Below are 16,690 nucleotides of genomic sequence, written 5' to 3'. Positions count from 1 at the left end.
AAAAGAGCTAAAGAAGCAGGTAGTGGAAAGAACTCAGTGATGCCAATCCTTTGCTCTGGATACTTAGTGTGGAAGAAAAAATAATAATCCCCAAAAGATGTCCACACCCTATTTCCTGAGTTTGTAGATACACTATGTAACACAGTCCTTAAAAGTGGAGAACTTTCCCTGGCCATGTTCAGAGAAAGGTTCTGCTGAGAAAAGAAGTTCAGACAGGTGCAATATTCCTGGTTTTGAATATGGAGAAATGGCACCATGAGCTAAACAATGTGGTTAGTCTCTATGTTGGAAAAAGCAAAGAAACATAGTCTCTCCTAGGGCCTTCTTAAAGGAATAAAGACCTGCTTACATTTTTATTTTAGCCAAGTGAGACCCTTGTCTGACTTTAAGCCTACAGACTTGTACCATAATAAATTTTCCTTTCATCAAGCTAACTGAAATTGTGTTTATTTGTTATGGGAGCAATAGGAAATTAATATAACTATTAATTATTCAAGCTATACATAGGAAAACATAGTGTTTGGCAATGAGTTACTGTTTTTGGAATGCCAACAATTCAAATGCAAAACAAGCCTACCAACAAATAAATAAAGCAAAGCAAAGAGATTGATTTAGCATCAGGAATTACTAAACTCTAATTAGCTTCTCAACTGTCATAGCCTGGGCCAAAACTTCAGCTAGCTCTCTATTTAGATGGTAATATATGGTTCCAAAGTTGAAAATGTAAAAATAAAGAGCTAATGTGTTCATAAATTTTTTTAAATATTATATTTATATGAAAGACAGAGTTACAGAGAGAGGTAGAGCCAGAGAGAGAGAAAGAGGTCTTCCATCCACTGGTTCACTCTCCAAATGACCGAAATGGCCAAAGTTGAGCTGATCCGAAGCCAGGAGCCAGGAGCTTCTTCCAGGTCTCCCATTGAGTGCAGGAGCCCAAGGACTTGGGCCATGTTTTACTGCTTTCCCAGGCCATAGCAGAGAGCTGGATTGGAAGTGGAGCAGCCAGGACTAGAACTGACACACATATGGCATGCCAGCACTGCAGGCTGTGGCTTTAACCTGCTGCACACAGTGCTGGCTTCAACTGTTCATAAATTTTAAGGATGAATTTCTCTCTGTACTTAAAATAAATGCATTCCCCACCAAGAATTTCTGATAATATTGGCATGATGTAGGCTCCAGATTAGCATGAGGATGTACGTTTTGAAATGCTTTCTTGGTAATTTTAATGATCCAGTGTTGAGAATCACTGTTCACAAGAACAAGATAACTACTTACAGCATTTCAGGATTTGGGCTAAATAAAATAGATAATATTAATCTGAAAGAAGAATTGCATCCAGATCTACTGGAGGCAAGTTCCTATTAGTTCATTTTAATGGCATCTTTCACACATTTTAAACACTTTTTTCTCATATAGTTCCTGTGGTTGTTAACTAAACTTAAAACAAGGATTTGTGTTGTGAAAATTTTGCTTACCAGCCAATCATACTGAAACAAAGATGCACTAGTAAATAGGATGGCGACATCGGATTCTGATATTGTATTGACACAGGCCCAGGTAATTATCACAGCATATTCAATACCACTCCATACAACTCATTTATGTGAGACTTGACAAGAACATCCTGGCTATGAAATGTGACTCCCCAGTATTCCCTAAAAATGAAGGAACTATATACTGCAATTCTGCAGTTGTAACTTGTAGGCTAAATCCACAGGGCCACACCCCATTCATCAAGAAACATTTGTTTATTATAACTTGGGATATGAAGTTTTTTCCAGAAAAAGTGGTCTCTACAGAACTTACCAACAGGGGAAATGCTCAGGAAATTGTTCAGGGATATGGCAAACTTGGTTCCACATTATCTAATAAGAAATCATGCTTAATAGTTATTATGACTTAAGGCCTGACTCATCATATAGATAGAAAATATCTCCTTCACCTTAACTCCCATCTTCAAATAGAAGAAATAATGGGATGATGGCATCTACTCTTCAACAAGCAGTTTTCTGGCTCTTGAACTATAACAATCCATTTATCCTCTCAGTGATTGGCTCATTAATGATGCCCTTTTCTCAATTGTATACCTCCATTAAACAACCAAGAAGTGAGTAAAAAGAGAATATACCCATTAATACTTCTAACCACTCCATTCTTGGAATTGATTTAATAAAATTCTGAAGGACATATCTATAGAGAGCTTTGTACATGTTTGTTCTTAGCAGCTTTATTTATAACAACCAAAACCAGGAAAGAACACAATTGCTCATCATCAGGTGAATAGACAAGCAATTTATGATATAATGAAACACTACTTAGCAATTAGAAAGAATTAACTGTTGATAACATGCATACAATGATGAACCTCAAAAATAATTGCTCTGAATGAACAAAATCAGGCAGAAAAAGGTAAATGGTGTAAAAGTCCATTTATATTAAAATTTTAAATTACAAATCAACTATAATGACAGAAAATCAATAATTGGTTGCCTGGGGATAGGTATGCAGAGGGATAGGAGAAAAGAACTTTCAATAAGGCACAAAGGAATTGTTTATTATCCTAACTATAGTCATTATTTCTTGGGTATAAGCATATGTCAAATTTTATCAAATTGTGCATTTCAAATGCATGCAGTTTATGGTATGTCAATTATATCTTAAACTATAGAAATAGTAAAAATAGTGTAAATAATCCAAATCCCAGGTCTATTCAATAATATCCACTATTAAAGAAATTTTACTTTTTAAAAGATGGCTGAGATTACGACTTTACTCCATATGAATGTCCCTAGCAGCAATTGTGTACAGAACATGAAATGATAAATTATTCCCCTGGAAAGAAGCAATACAACTTATGGAATATAGTGTAATCCCATAAGTAGTCATCTGAAACCAATATATACCAGCTATACATGTCAGGGTGAAATCTTTGTGAAGAATCATTGAAAACAGCCACTCAAACTTGTTCATGAGAAAGGTGGACCACTAAAGTAACATTCAACTTTAGGAACATGTAAGTTGTTTAATAAAGATGAAGTTGATTTAACTGAATATTTTGTTAATGAATTGAACCAAATTCCAGTAAGAAATGGAGTATATAAACCTTAAGTTAATCTATAGGTAACTGGTTTGCAGACATATCTACTAATATGCAACTGTAGATTTAATGTTTCCATTAAAAGATAAAATAATAATGATCCACTGTTAAAATAAGTATTATATTTCTAAAGTATTTCCATGTTTATATTTCATGTCTATATCTTCTTATAACTAAAAATCATGTAAGTCTCATAGGAATAGAATGAAGATATATATTAAAGTAAAAGATTGGAAAATTTCTGCTCCTGTATCAATCTTTATGATGATTATATAACAGAACATGGACATAATTCTTTAAGTCAATCTAGTATTAAAAACAATGTGAAATAAGGGACTATATGGAACTTAACAAGCTAATGAGGACATGCCTCATCTCTACAGGAGCTGGTTCACCCTTTCTTAAGGCAGCAGAGTGTGGGGAACAAACAACTTATACCATAAAAGCAAGCCAAATTTTGGCTGTAGTAGTTGATAAATATGTTCAACAATTTGGTCATGGTCAAAGTGATAACTTGTAAATTAGGTCAAAATAACTGCATACACAATCGAATTTGCATTTATAAGGGTAAAAATGTAGACTCCTGGGGCCGGCACTGTGGTGCAGTAGGTTAATCCTCTGCCTGTGGCGCCGGCATCCCATGTGGGTGCCTGGTTCTGGTCCTGGCTGCTCCTTTTCCAAGCCAGCTCTCTCTGTGGCCTGGGAAAGCAGTACAAGATGGCTCAAGTGCTTGAGCCCCTGCACCCGCATGGGACACCAGAAGAAGCTCCTGGCTTCGGATCCGGGCAGCTTGGCCGTTGTGGACATTTGAGGAGTGAATCAACAGATGGAAGACCTTTCTCTCTGTCTCTCCCTCTCACTGTCTGTAACTCTACCTTTCAAATAAATAAACAAAATCTTTTAAAAAAAAAAAAGTAGAATCCTGTCTAGGGCAGATTTGTTCAATAGAACAAATAGTGGAAATTTTCTGCAGTTGTGACGTCCTATATGGGAGGCACTAACCACTTTTGGCTAACAACACAAGAACTGTGTTAGTGAGAATGAGAAACTGAATGTTTAATTTAATTTTAATTTAATGAAGTTACATATAAATAGACACAAAGTTAGTGGCTACTATATTTGACCATGCAGATCAAAAGTGTTAACCAAAAGATAGGCAAACATTGTGTTTATAGCATAATATTTTGAGCTTTATATGCGTGTGATAATTAATAAGATATGTCTGAAAAATTATAATGTCCAGATGTAACAACGTCAGTTTGCCTTTATTTTTCTAGCTAAAAGAAATACATATATCTGAAGCTTTTGAAACATATTTCCATAAAGCAGCCCCTACCATCACTATATGAGAGTGCACTACTGCTACATTTAAGGGTGTTTGTTTATCTTACCTTTAAGTTCTTGTAGTTGGATCAAGGGATTTGAAAACCTTCTTAATTGAAGGATCTATAAAAATGCTTAACTTTGTTCCATGAGAGTTGGAATATACTTCTATCATTTCTCTTAGGAGGGGAAAAATGAGCATACTAGCATTGGCTGAAGAATTATGTTCTTTAACTAAACCAATTATTGACCCATGTAAGGATCATGGATACAAGGCTGTGAAGACCCTTTATCAATTACCTACCTTCAAAATGAAGCTGCATAACAAACCACAACCATGGCTTAATGGCTTAGAATAACAAGAATTTGCTTGGTTAATGAATGTAGGAGTCAACTGTCACATCATCCTGCCATGAGTTGGATATGACTTTTCTCATGCATTAAGAGTCAAAAGATTATCTGGGGACTGGTTGATTTAGGACATCCTGAATTGGGAGATCATCCTGTGTCTGATCCATTTATTTCTCATCTCTTGGTAGACTAACTCATCTTGTTTTATGGCTGAGAAAGGGTTGAAAAAAAAGAGAATGGAAGTAGGTCAAGCCTCTTGAGGCCCAGACTTGGTGCTAATAAGTTCTAAGGTCAATACAGATTCAGGAAGTAGAGATCAAAATTCCATCTCTTTAGAGGAGCTGCAAAGTCATGTTTCAAATAGCATGGATACAAAGGAGTGAAAAAAATGTGTTGTCTTCCGCAAATTCTAATTAAGAGTGCCTGGTTCCTGGTTGAAGGTAGATTATTTTCTTTTGGAATGAATATTTGCATGTGATGTAAACTTCCAAGTCTAAAGACAATTTGTTACCTATGATCCAAAGGGTTGAAATGAATTAGTACCTATTTCAGATTGTGGATAATCTTAACATGGATCAAATTATATTGGACTAATCTTATCTGACCTTGCAAAAATAAGTTAATTAAAAATTGAAAATCCAAAAGTCTACAAAATTAGGAGATGATCAAGGCAAGTATATTATGAAAATCAGTACAAGTCTAAAAATTGTGAATGGCAGTCTTCAAGCTACTGGGGGAATTTTCCTTCCTTAAAGTCTTGATAGCTTAGTCTGATTCCTGATGCCATAACAGAATATCACATACTGAACAAATTTTAAACAACAGAAGTTATTTGACCAATGGCCTTGGAAGTTAGAAGTCTAGGACCAAAGACTACATCTGGTGAGGGCCTTTGTGTTGAGTCATTCCATTATAGAAGGCAGAAGGGCAAGGGAGTGCACAAAAGAGATAATGGAGTCCAAAATTATTCTTTTATCAGAAGCCTACTTCTGGAAATAATTCATAAATTAAGGAAGCACCCTCATGACTTAATTGCATCTTTAAGGTCCCACCCCCCAAGATTATCATAATGGAAAATGAATTTCAACATAAATTTTGGAGGTGACATTGTTAGCTGTCATTATCTTATTAGTCTTGAGGTGTTGGTGAGCATTACAGAAACCAGCCAAATTGTTTCCTTATGTCTTGAATAACAGCCAGATACAAATACATACCAGCTTTAAAAAGCACTGTGTCCATCTGTTTCCAATTGTTTCAAAGAATAAGGGGGAAAGTAAAATCGTAACTGTAAATTCACTGTGTTGTTAAAAAGGCTTGGAAACCCATAGTTAACCTCAAAACTCTGTTACAGTTAATAGACCTAGCCATAGCAAATAATATTGCCATATGTGGGTCTTTAAAATTTCTTTTCATTTTATGAGAAAGATAGGGAGAGAGAGAAAGGGGGAAGCGAAAGAGAGAGGGAAGAAGGAAAGGAGAGAGAGAGAGAGAGGGAGAGAGAGAGAGAGAGAGAAATGGAGAGATAACTTCTATCTGCTTGTTCACTCCCCAAATGTCTGAAACATCCCGGATTGGGCCACTCCAAAGCTACATGGCCAGAACTTACTCTGGTTCTCCTACATGGTTCACAGAGACATAGTAGTTAAATACTTGAGCCGTCAACTGCTGTCTCCTGTGGTAAGTATTAGCAGAAATGCTGGATAGGAAGTAGAGTAGCCATACTCAAACCATGTACCCAGATATATGATGTTGACAACCCAAGCAACAACTCAATTGATGCATCAAATGCCCACTTTGTCCTAACATAGGTGTTTTAAAGGGACCTCCAACTTTCTATATTCTTAACCAAATACTTATATATTTAGGAGACTATTTTAAGGGAACAAGTAACAATTCAAAAATTTTACCCACAATAACAATGAAAACTTTCTGGACCATAGTCAGTGTTTCGTTTTTGCTTTTCTTTTTGTTTTGTTTGTTTTCATAAGTAAAACTGGAACCAGCCTAATTTTCCAGTAATGTATGAGTGGCTAAATATATAGGTCATGCAGCAACATCATACAAAGCATACTCCTGAATGAAGCTCACAGACAGAATTATATGCAAAGTATGATTATAACTATGTAAAAATGTGCAGGTTCATACTTTGCTGGTAGGAATTGCCTTTTTAAACTTCTGATTTTCAAAAGCCTTAGAAATATGTTTATTTTTTGATTGAACTATAACAAAATTATGTAAAATGCAAAAGTTGTAACAGTTTAGAAAGAAGAATTTTTATTGTCTCTTGGCAGCATTTCTTTTTTAGTTTGTGAAGAATCAGAAACAACCGAAATATGTGGGAAAAATTAAATAGTTAAATAAATTATGGATTACATGTACTCAGAATGCTATGTAGCTATTAAGAATTAAGGAATGTGATGACAAAGAGAAATTTATAAACTTATAAGAAAGGGTATTATTCTGTTTTATAAAGCAATATATAATATAATATTAAGTATGTAATTTAAAACTGTGTAGAAAATGATGAGACTATACCAAAAATTTTAACAGGAGTTAATGGTGGTAATAAGAACAAGTTATTAATGCTCCTAATCTTTCTCTTGAATTTCTGTATTTTTAAGATGTGTGTAATAAGCATGGCTAGCTAACCCCAAAATTTTTAGTAATCTATCTAGAAAAACATAAAAGAAAACAGTTAAATTGACACCAATTGTGTAAGGTCAACTGATTAAAGGTGTGTGCTTCCTTTCTCTGATTTCTGCAACCTAGAATATAGTTATGCTAAATTTGTAACTTTAAAAACTAAATTTTATGAGATGAACTATGTCATAGTTTATTTTCTCATGAGACATGACACTAGTAATAGCCTTTTACACTTATGTAAGTATTACACTTATGTGAGTATTTACAGATTACAAAATAGTCCATTTGTATTATGCATTCGATGCTCACATCATCTGTAAGAAGTAGCTATTATACTAGGGATGCAGAAACTGACATAGTAGTTAAGTGAGGTCATCAAGGTTATATGGCATATACTTATAACTGAATCAGTGCTGGATCCAGTAGTATACTTTCAGCTTCTACATTCTCTTTCTAATGATTCTCACCAAGAATGATAAAACATTATGCCACTGCAAACATGATACAAATCCTCTAAGTAGCAAAGACAGTGAAACAGAGTAATTTTGATTTGCTTTATATTTATTCTTTCTGTTATCCTTATAATGATTGATTTTTTAGAAGTTAGGCTTTGATGTTTCAGTTAGTGCTTTTCCAAAACATCTCCAATCCCATGATACACTCAACTAATTAAGCAGTGATGTGGACTTTGCATGAAGTACTATTTAATTATCACAATGATTCCCAAATTACTCAGTCTGGGCTCAGGACACTTAATGCTTGTAAACTCTTTATTTAAAAAGTGACATCTGAGATTAAGCTCAATAAAAGATTCTATGGAAAGTAGTGGCAATTTAAAATTTTTTCAAAACACCATAAATGACCCAATTAAAAGAGGTAAAAATGAGTGACAGAAATAGTATCTATCAATAGTATGGAAACGTTAATTCCACTTCCTCACTCTAATTTTCATAAATGTGTCTGCATATTCATTATAAGGCTATGGAATTAAGTTGATAGTCAAGAAGCCCAGTGGAATAATAACATCTGAAGTGAAAGTTTATATTGTTCTTCAAAAACATTGATGCCAATTTCACAAAAATATAAAGATTAAAACTGAAGTCTAAGATACATTTGAATAAATGTATATACACATTGATAACATAGGTAAACTACTAGAGATAAATTGTAAGATTTCTGCAGCAGAAAAGATCAAATATTTTGTGAATTAGTTCTAAATAGATAAGTAAGTTCTAAATAAGTAGATAAGTAAGTCTTCTGCCTTCCTTGGAACTAAGAACAAAGGAAAATAGGTGCTGAACTTGACTCCAGAATGAAATGCAAAGACAAACATGTTTATGAGAGGTTGAAATCACATAAGGAGCTCTTAAAAATAGCTCTGAGATTCAAGCACAATGCAAGAATAATTCATGAATTTGAATTATTCTTGTGAACATCAGCCAAGTTCAAGCTCTAACCTTGACATTTACACGTACTAAAGCAATTGAAACCCCAAACTATTAATGTACCTGGCAGCAGAGTTCTAACTTCTGTTTTGAGAGCCCAAGACCCAGAATACTTCCCTATAAACCTTTAAATAAAGACTTCTAAGCATGCTTAATGAGTAGTATTTTGCATTTTACTAATAAAATATGATGACAAAGTGACATAGATGGTAGGACAACTAACAGACATAACAAATTTATCTTCTCCAAAGTCAACCTCTGGATCCTTCCACAACTGGCTTTTCTTGAGCTCCTCCTGTCTCCGTCAATGATGACTCCATCCCCCTACTTGCTCAAACTAGAGTCATTCTTGACAATCTACCAACAAATCCCCTTAGTTCTCACCCAAAATATACTCAACAGTGCACATCTCTTTTGATCTTCTTGCCAGGGTCAGGGCACATTTCGCTATGTCTACATTATTTCTGCGGTCTCTTCATTGATTTCCTTCCCCACACTCTTTCTTTTGTCAATGCTTAAATGCTGTACCAAGAGTGATTCTGCTCAGAAAAAGTAAGGCCGATGATGTCTCTACTGTGCTGAATCCCCTGTCTTCTCATTTCACTCCAAGCAAAGGCAGAGTTCTTACAATGGCTGATGAAGTCCTGCGTGCTCTGTGCCCCTACGTGCTGCTCTGACTACATCTCCTATGCATTGCATATTCCCTGGGTCCAGCCACTGTGCCTTCAGGCATGTTTGTGCCTCTTTATGTGTGCTGCTACCCCTGTTTGGAAAGCCCTCCCTCAGGGTTGGGATGGCTTCCACTCTCATCCATGTCACATCTTTAATCATCTTCCCAAGGCAGCTTTGAGAGGCACTCTGATAAACCGAAGATGATCCATCTTTGCAACATAGACAATACTGTGAAAGTACAGGGAGCAGTGATGTCCCTGATCAGTAATGATAATACTCATGAAGGGCCCATTGTTTAAAATACCAAGTTAAGGCGCCTGCATTGTGGTATAGCCAGTAAAGCCACCGCCTGCTATGGGTTCAATTCCTGGTGCTCCACTTACAAACCAACTCCCTGCTGATGTGCCTGGGAAGGCAGCAGAAGATGGTCCAAGTGTTTGGGCTCCTGCCATCCATGTGGGAAACCAAGAAGATGTTTCTGGCTCCTGGCTTCAGCCTGACAAAGCCCCAGCTACTGTGGCCATTTGGGGAGTACAGCAGTGGACTGAAGACCGATTCTCTCTCTCTCTCTCTCTCTCTCTCTCTCTCTGACTCTGCTTTTCAAATAAATAAAATGAATCTTTTTAAAAAAAAAAGGTTAAGATAATTTCTTTGGGGGAAAAGATATGTTGTGGATTTCTCAAAGCTGCTGAGAGAATTGGATGAATGTGCTACCCTTTGCAAGCATGGCAGGAGTGAGCAGTGCATTGAAAGAACTGGGAACCTGCATTCTGGCTTAAAGGGAGAGTGCTATTTTTGACAGCTATGTTGTAAACACCCATGTCAGTAGTGTGACTTAGGGTGATTATCTCATCTTCCTCTGACTTGTCTAGGTAAACAAGTCACACTGGAAAAAGAAAAGATCAAACCAGTGCTACTTATCTATTTCTGTGATTGACATCTCCTAAATATTCTAACAATAAAATCTTTTCCTACTGGCTTGAATGGGAGATACCTGATTTCTCAGTTGGCTTTTACTTTACTTTCATTATCTCTTCTTATTATTTGATCCACCAGAGACCAAAGCAGTCTTTACAGAATGCAGGGACATGGAGAAATACACACTTCTACCTCACTCTAACTCTCTCATACACAAAGATAACAATTGTGACATTGAATCTTCAGTCCTGGCACCTCCTATCATTCATAAGCTATAATAAAACTAGATGACCAAAAGCTTTGACTTAATATTTTGTGAACATGAGTTACCTGTGCAGATTCGTTTAAAGTTGGGATTTTCCAGAATGTGTCCTGGTAGGCGGCACTGGAACCGATGTTGCCAGAACTCAGGGAACCAGGGATTTCTTGTATTGGTGTCCAGCCTCAGTTTCAGGAAATAATCATCAAATGACCTGACCTCTGGAGACTGCAGCTTTATTGTGATTCCCCCGTTGGCTTCCACCTCATAACCTTCAATGACTTCATCTCTGTCTGCCCATCCATCACTAAAAAATGCAGGGATTGGGGTGGGGAGAGAGAAAGACAAATGTCTCACAAATAGAGCTCAGAGTTATGTATGAATGAAGAAAAAGAAATCCAGCAAAAACTGAAATCTATTGTAAGCAATACCACCCATAAACAACTATCTTTTGGATAAAGTAGAAAGTTGTGAAATGTAAGATCATGTTTATTCTTGGTTTGTTTTATATATGAGTGCAGGTACAACTAAAGTTTACTAAGAATTCACTAAACCTCAGACCCCGTGCTTTTCACTTTCACTGAGACAGAAGATGTTCAGCAGCCGGCTGACGTCCTGGTGAGTCCAGGCAGTCCTGCTCCCAAGTTCAGTGGTCTTCACCACCAAACCGCAAAGCCTGTCAATGACTACCCAAAATAGAAAATTACAGCCTAGGTACTCAGGGCCTTCAAAATAACAGCTAAATAAGCACTCACCATTGCAGTCAAAACCATTACATGATCTGCCTTCCATGGGGAGGAAAACTGTTTTAGCTTTGAAACATGGCAACAACAGGTTTTGTTCTTGGGGCAATCTTCAAACCTTCCTCCCACAAAAGTGATCAGATGAGTTTTTTATTTTTTTTCCCACTAATGCTATTACAAAATAATATACTTAAAGATAAAGTCTCATTACCAGGTATGAAAAGAGTCACTCACATTAAATGTGAATTTTTAATGTTTTATTCCATTAGAATTTTTTAATTTTATAAAGAGAATGGGATTTCATATATACACAGTTTTAAGCACATAATGAGGTTCTCCACCCTCCCTCCTTCTTCCTTTCTTCTTTTTTTTTAATTTTTTTTTTGCAATAACATACTTCCAATTCACTTTACAATCTCAGGCTTAATTTTCCACCAAATAAAGAATTCAACAACTAGAAAGTAAAAGGCCACTATTCTGCAGGAGTATAGACAAAGGATACAAATGATAAACAATACTTGGTTATTTTCTGGAACTTTTACATCTATTATTAGTGATATTACTTCCATTTGACTAAGAAGTACATGGAAATCAGGCTTAAAAGGGTGTCAAAGAAAATATGTGCCAGACAGAATTAACAGACAATGAAGGCTTCACTCTAGACTATTGCAACAGATGAGACATTTTGAATTCAAATCTGCTGAAACAAAAGTTTGGAGGGTTATATAATGTTGAGGTGAGCTAGTGGAAAAGCACCAGGTGATGATGATGGGTGTGGGAGGGTGTTGGGCAATTTAATTATGTTGTCTGCATTTGCTGATAGTCACTTATCTAACTTAGGCTCCGATCCTCCCACAGAACTGTGATTTAAGGGTTTACCATCATTCCTAATGATTGCATTTTGAAGAAATGGCTCCCAAGACTTTGGGAAAGATATTCCTGAGATGTGAAACAGGCCAGAGGCTGGGAGAAGGTTTACATCTCAAGATAAAGAATTTACAGCTGCAAGTTTTGTAAGGTACACATGGTATGAAAAGGAAAGTCAGGTGCTCCAACTCAGGAAGAAACTTATGTAAAGGTGATTCATGCTGAGGGGAGCATCAAGGCTGCTGTGATCAGGAAGTACATTTTTCTTCCTTGTCACATATTGTGCTCTGCAGCTTGTGGGACATAACCAAGCAACTGGCTGCTTCGCACAGAGCAGGGAACCAGGTCAACCGAATACATGAGACTGAGCATGGCTCAGCAGCCCCTGTTAACTGAGATTAATTAGGATAAATGTACTCTCCACTTAGCCAGACTAAATGATTTAGTTGCTCTCTAGAATCTTCCCAGTGAATCATTGAGCTCTGTTTCTAAGACACTGAGAGTTGCAGGAAATAGAGCTGATTTTATCCAGAGTAATGGGAATTTGAGGCACAATCTGTCTACCTTGTCAGACCAGAGAATGTTCATATACTTCTGAACCTTCTATAGGCTGACACAGATCTTTCCTTCTTTCTTTTCTACTTCTTTCTCATTCTCTATCTTCTCTTCCTTTCTACCATCACTCTTTTTGCATTTACCCATCAACCAATGTGTGTCAGACATTTTACTAGGAATATAACTGAGCATAAGACACACAACAGCCTACCTCCAGGGTGTTACATACTAGTAGGAAGAACAGATATTAAATACAACTATAAACTCAGGTGAGGGCTGAAGAGAGAGAAGACTTGGGAATTCATCTTATTCTGGGGTGTGGCTATGTGTGTGGAGTTGGGGTTGTTAGGGATGGCTCCATTAGGAAAGTGGTGTCTGAGCTGAGATCCAAAGGTAGAGTCAGTTTTACTTAGGTGAAGGGAAGAGGAAGGATTGGTACAGAAGATCTCTTCTAGGTTAATATGGAAGATAGAGCATGGCATCTTTAAGAAATGTTGGGAGTGTACAGTTGGCACATGAGTAAGGCCACCGTGAAATACACCAAACAACGAAATTAAGGGAAAGGTTTATTGTTGGGTGGGGAAAACCCAACAGGCCTGAGGGAGAGGGCGAGAGAGCAAGAGAGAGAGCATGTGTGCAGGAAGCAGGCCCTGTTAGACTCTTGCAGGGGGTAGGAAAGTGGGAGTAACGAATGCTGTTAGGGTGGAGGGTGGAGCTGACACTTGTGGTTGGGCCTTTTAGTCACCTGACAACTAGGAAGCCAGGTTGGACTCAGGACTGAAGCTTACTGTGCAAGATGGCGTCAGAGGTCAGAGCCTGAGATGGCACCACAGATTAGATGGCACTATTTTACTAACAGCATGACATGATAGTATATGCATATATCCTAGGTACTGTTAGCTTAGGGACTATAATAACTTAGTGTTATAAGCCTATTATTCAACAAAGTCAGTCCGCTCCCCTCCCTCATGATAAGTGGCCTGAATGTGGTTCTGGAGCGTTCTTTGCTCACCAGTAATGAATGAGACAGCCAGTCAAATGGATAAGAAAAAAAAAAAAAAAAGAACCATTCAGCCATCTTTTTGTATGCTTAATCTACTTAGAATGTCTCCACTTGATTATTTACATTTAAATTTATTTATATTTATGTTTTAACTTCTTATAGCAGTTTGGATATTTGAGCAATAATTTGTATCATGGTAAAAAAGGACAAAATAAAACTAGTTAGTCTTTCAAGAAATTCTGCTTATGAGTAAATACTTAAAATGACTTATCACATGAAGAAAGGAATTACTTTTTGATATAAAGGTTAAGCTTGAAGTGTGGTTTTCCCCAAGGTCAACTGTTATGTGAGATTTATTGTATTTACAGTTTATACAAGAAACCATCTCACAGCTTTAAATAAATGTATGAAATAAGCTTTCTATATTTATTTTCATTTCTGCTCAAGCTTAGTATGTGAAGACAACAGCATGTGTCAATGCTAGAGGCAGATTAAAGCGTGATCATCCTGCTCTTGAGCCCACAGAAGTCACATCATGAGAATGATGCTTTGTCTGTGAACACAGACAGATTTGAACTCTGCAGTCTCAAGGGTTAGAGTCAGAAATTCTCTTCACTGTTGATCAAAGCCCTTCACGTCACTGAGCGTGATTCCCCTTCCAGAAGTTATAGCTGCTGTTACATTCAAAGAGAACCAGAATATAAATAGAATTATTCAACAAATCCACATGGAGAATGTCTTCTAAAGAGTTAGTTGCAAGAATTTTGCATGAGATCTGAAATCCATCACAGGTAAGGTGTTAGGGCTGTTAACAAAACACAATTGTGCCAAGCAACTGTAAAGCTGCTCCTTGTTTTTATTCTATTACAACATTTCCTTTATGTATTCCATGTCAAACACATTTGATGAGAATTTAAAAGGAATTATACTGGAATTCGGGGTGAGAATATTATTTTGGTGAATTGATCCTGTATTTAAAAGGGTGCAAGTAGCTCATTTAATTATCTGGGATGTTTCTTAGAAGATGGTGTTGGTGGTAGTGTAGATTGTGTTTGACCTGAGATGACCTTCAGACACCTTGTGACTCCCTCAAGGGTCTGGAGTGAACCTTGCTGTGCTGGGTGATGACCCAGCCTCAGATGGTGCTGGACTCTGAAGCACATTCACAGCCTCTAGCAGCTTCTGCCACTCCATCTGTTTCCCAATTATGAGTTCCTTTTCCTGACTAGAGTCTGGAAGTAGAACTGCCTAATGTGGAGGAACTGGAAAGTGGGTAAACAGAAGCTGTATATTTTAACTGTTTCTCACTAATATGTAAGAATCCTTATTACCGATCTCCTCTCAGTTTTTGTATAGCAATTGCCCACACAACTATTTTCTTCACATCAAATCATTTCCTCTAACATTCCATATTCTAAACTTGAATTATAAGGTGACTTCTAACAAATTCTGCTTTTAACCACAGGAAGATATGATATCTACTTCCATCAATTATAACTGTTACAAGCTGCATACATGTTATATTTACATGATATTAGTTAAAATAATCAGAAAATTGAAAGCAAAAAGCACAAATATAATAGTATTAATTTTTAAATGTGCAAAATCATTTTTAAGGAATCTATTTGCACTCAATTAAAATAATTACAATATAGTCACTAAAGCAATTTTATTTAGCAATATGACTTCAAGTAATTGCATAGATATGAGTTCAAGTAATTGCATATATCTGATAATAAACTGTAATTCTTTTGAAATATCCAGACTATCAAATAATCAGGAAAAGAAGAAAAACATAATAAAACCATATCTTCAAAAGCCACAAACAAATACACATGAAATATTTTAATTTACAATGTTAGTTATATTTACAAGGAATGAGGAAATGTGTTATAATGTAATTTTTATCAGCTGATATTGTGGGAAATATCAGGGAAGTAAAGCACCTTTTTCAATCATAATTTAGACTGGCTTTATTCACTTGACAATTATCAGATGAATAAATTTATTTACTGAGCAATAAATGAAGTGAGCCCTACAGGTTTCTGAGCTTACTGCCTGAAGTTTTCCAAACCATCACACAAGAAGGTAGGGACAGGTACAGTCCAGTGGATTTCCAGGGGGATCAAAAGCCTTAAAAGCCAGGGTGACCTGAGTTCACAGGCAAAGTACTGGAAATGAGACAGCCATGGAGAGAGAGAGAACAGTATGCAGTATGCCTCCCTCAAATACCTCACATAGCCCATGCATGTGGTGAAATTTTCAAAAAAATGTGGTGAAATAACCAATAAAAAGAATTTGAAGGAATAGTGCCCAGGGTAACATAGTGTTGGGAAGAATAACTACTATGAAAAGCCAGGATAGAAAATTTCATAAATCATCAGGAATTGATTCAAGGTACTAAAAATGGTCTTGCCTTCGTAGTACAGAAAAATTAGTCCCAGACTAAATGCTATTCTTAATCTGCCTGACAAACCTTAAAAACAGGAAACAAAAAGATGAAAGTAACTTAACTGCTTCTCATAAGTAGCTCAAGAATGATTTTAGAAATACAAATATTAGGTACCTGACCAGGTAAAATTTGCAATGTATGGCATCCAATTAAAAAAATTACTAGGCATAGAAATCCACATGTGGAGTGAGGGAAAAAGAAATAAAAAAATGACAATTATGACCAATTATCACATAGTGTTGTAATTACACAGAGGTGTGGTGTGTGTGTGTGTGTGTATGTGTGTTAGGTTTATGTATTTATTTGAAAGCTAGAGTGACAGAGAAGTGAGGGAGAGATAGAAAGAGATCTTCCATTTG

At 36.4% G+C, this 16,690-nt stretch overlaps 1 protein-coding gene across 1 annotated transcript in view; it reads right to left on the bottom strand.

The window, feature by feature from the left end:
• The window catches only part of GRM1 (glutamate metabotropic receptor 1), a 428,308-nt gene that overhangs the window by 94,792 nt on the left and 316,826 nt on the right, over nt 1-16,690 (bottom strand). Inside the window, 1 exon segment of the mRNA XM_062187757.1 lies at nt 10,783-11,018. Within this exon segment, the coding sequence (XP_062043741.1) occupies nt 10,783-11,018 (236 nt within the window).

This window comes from Lepus europaeus, chromosome 3, assembly GCF_033115175.1.
Source record: "Lepus europaeus isolate LE1 chromosome 3, mLepTim1.pri, whole genome shotgun sequence".
Classification (NCBI taxonomy): domain Eukaryota; kingdom Metazoa; phylum Chordata; class Mammalia; order Lagomorpha; family Leporidae; genus Lepus; species Lepus europaeus.
This window is presented reverse-complemented; position numbering and strand designations above follow the sequence as displayed.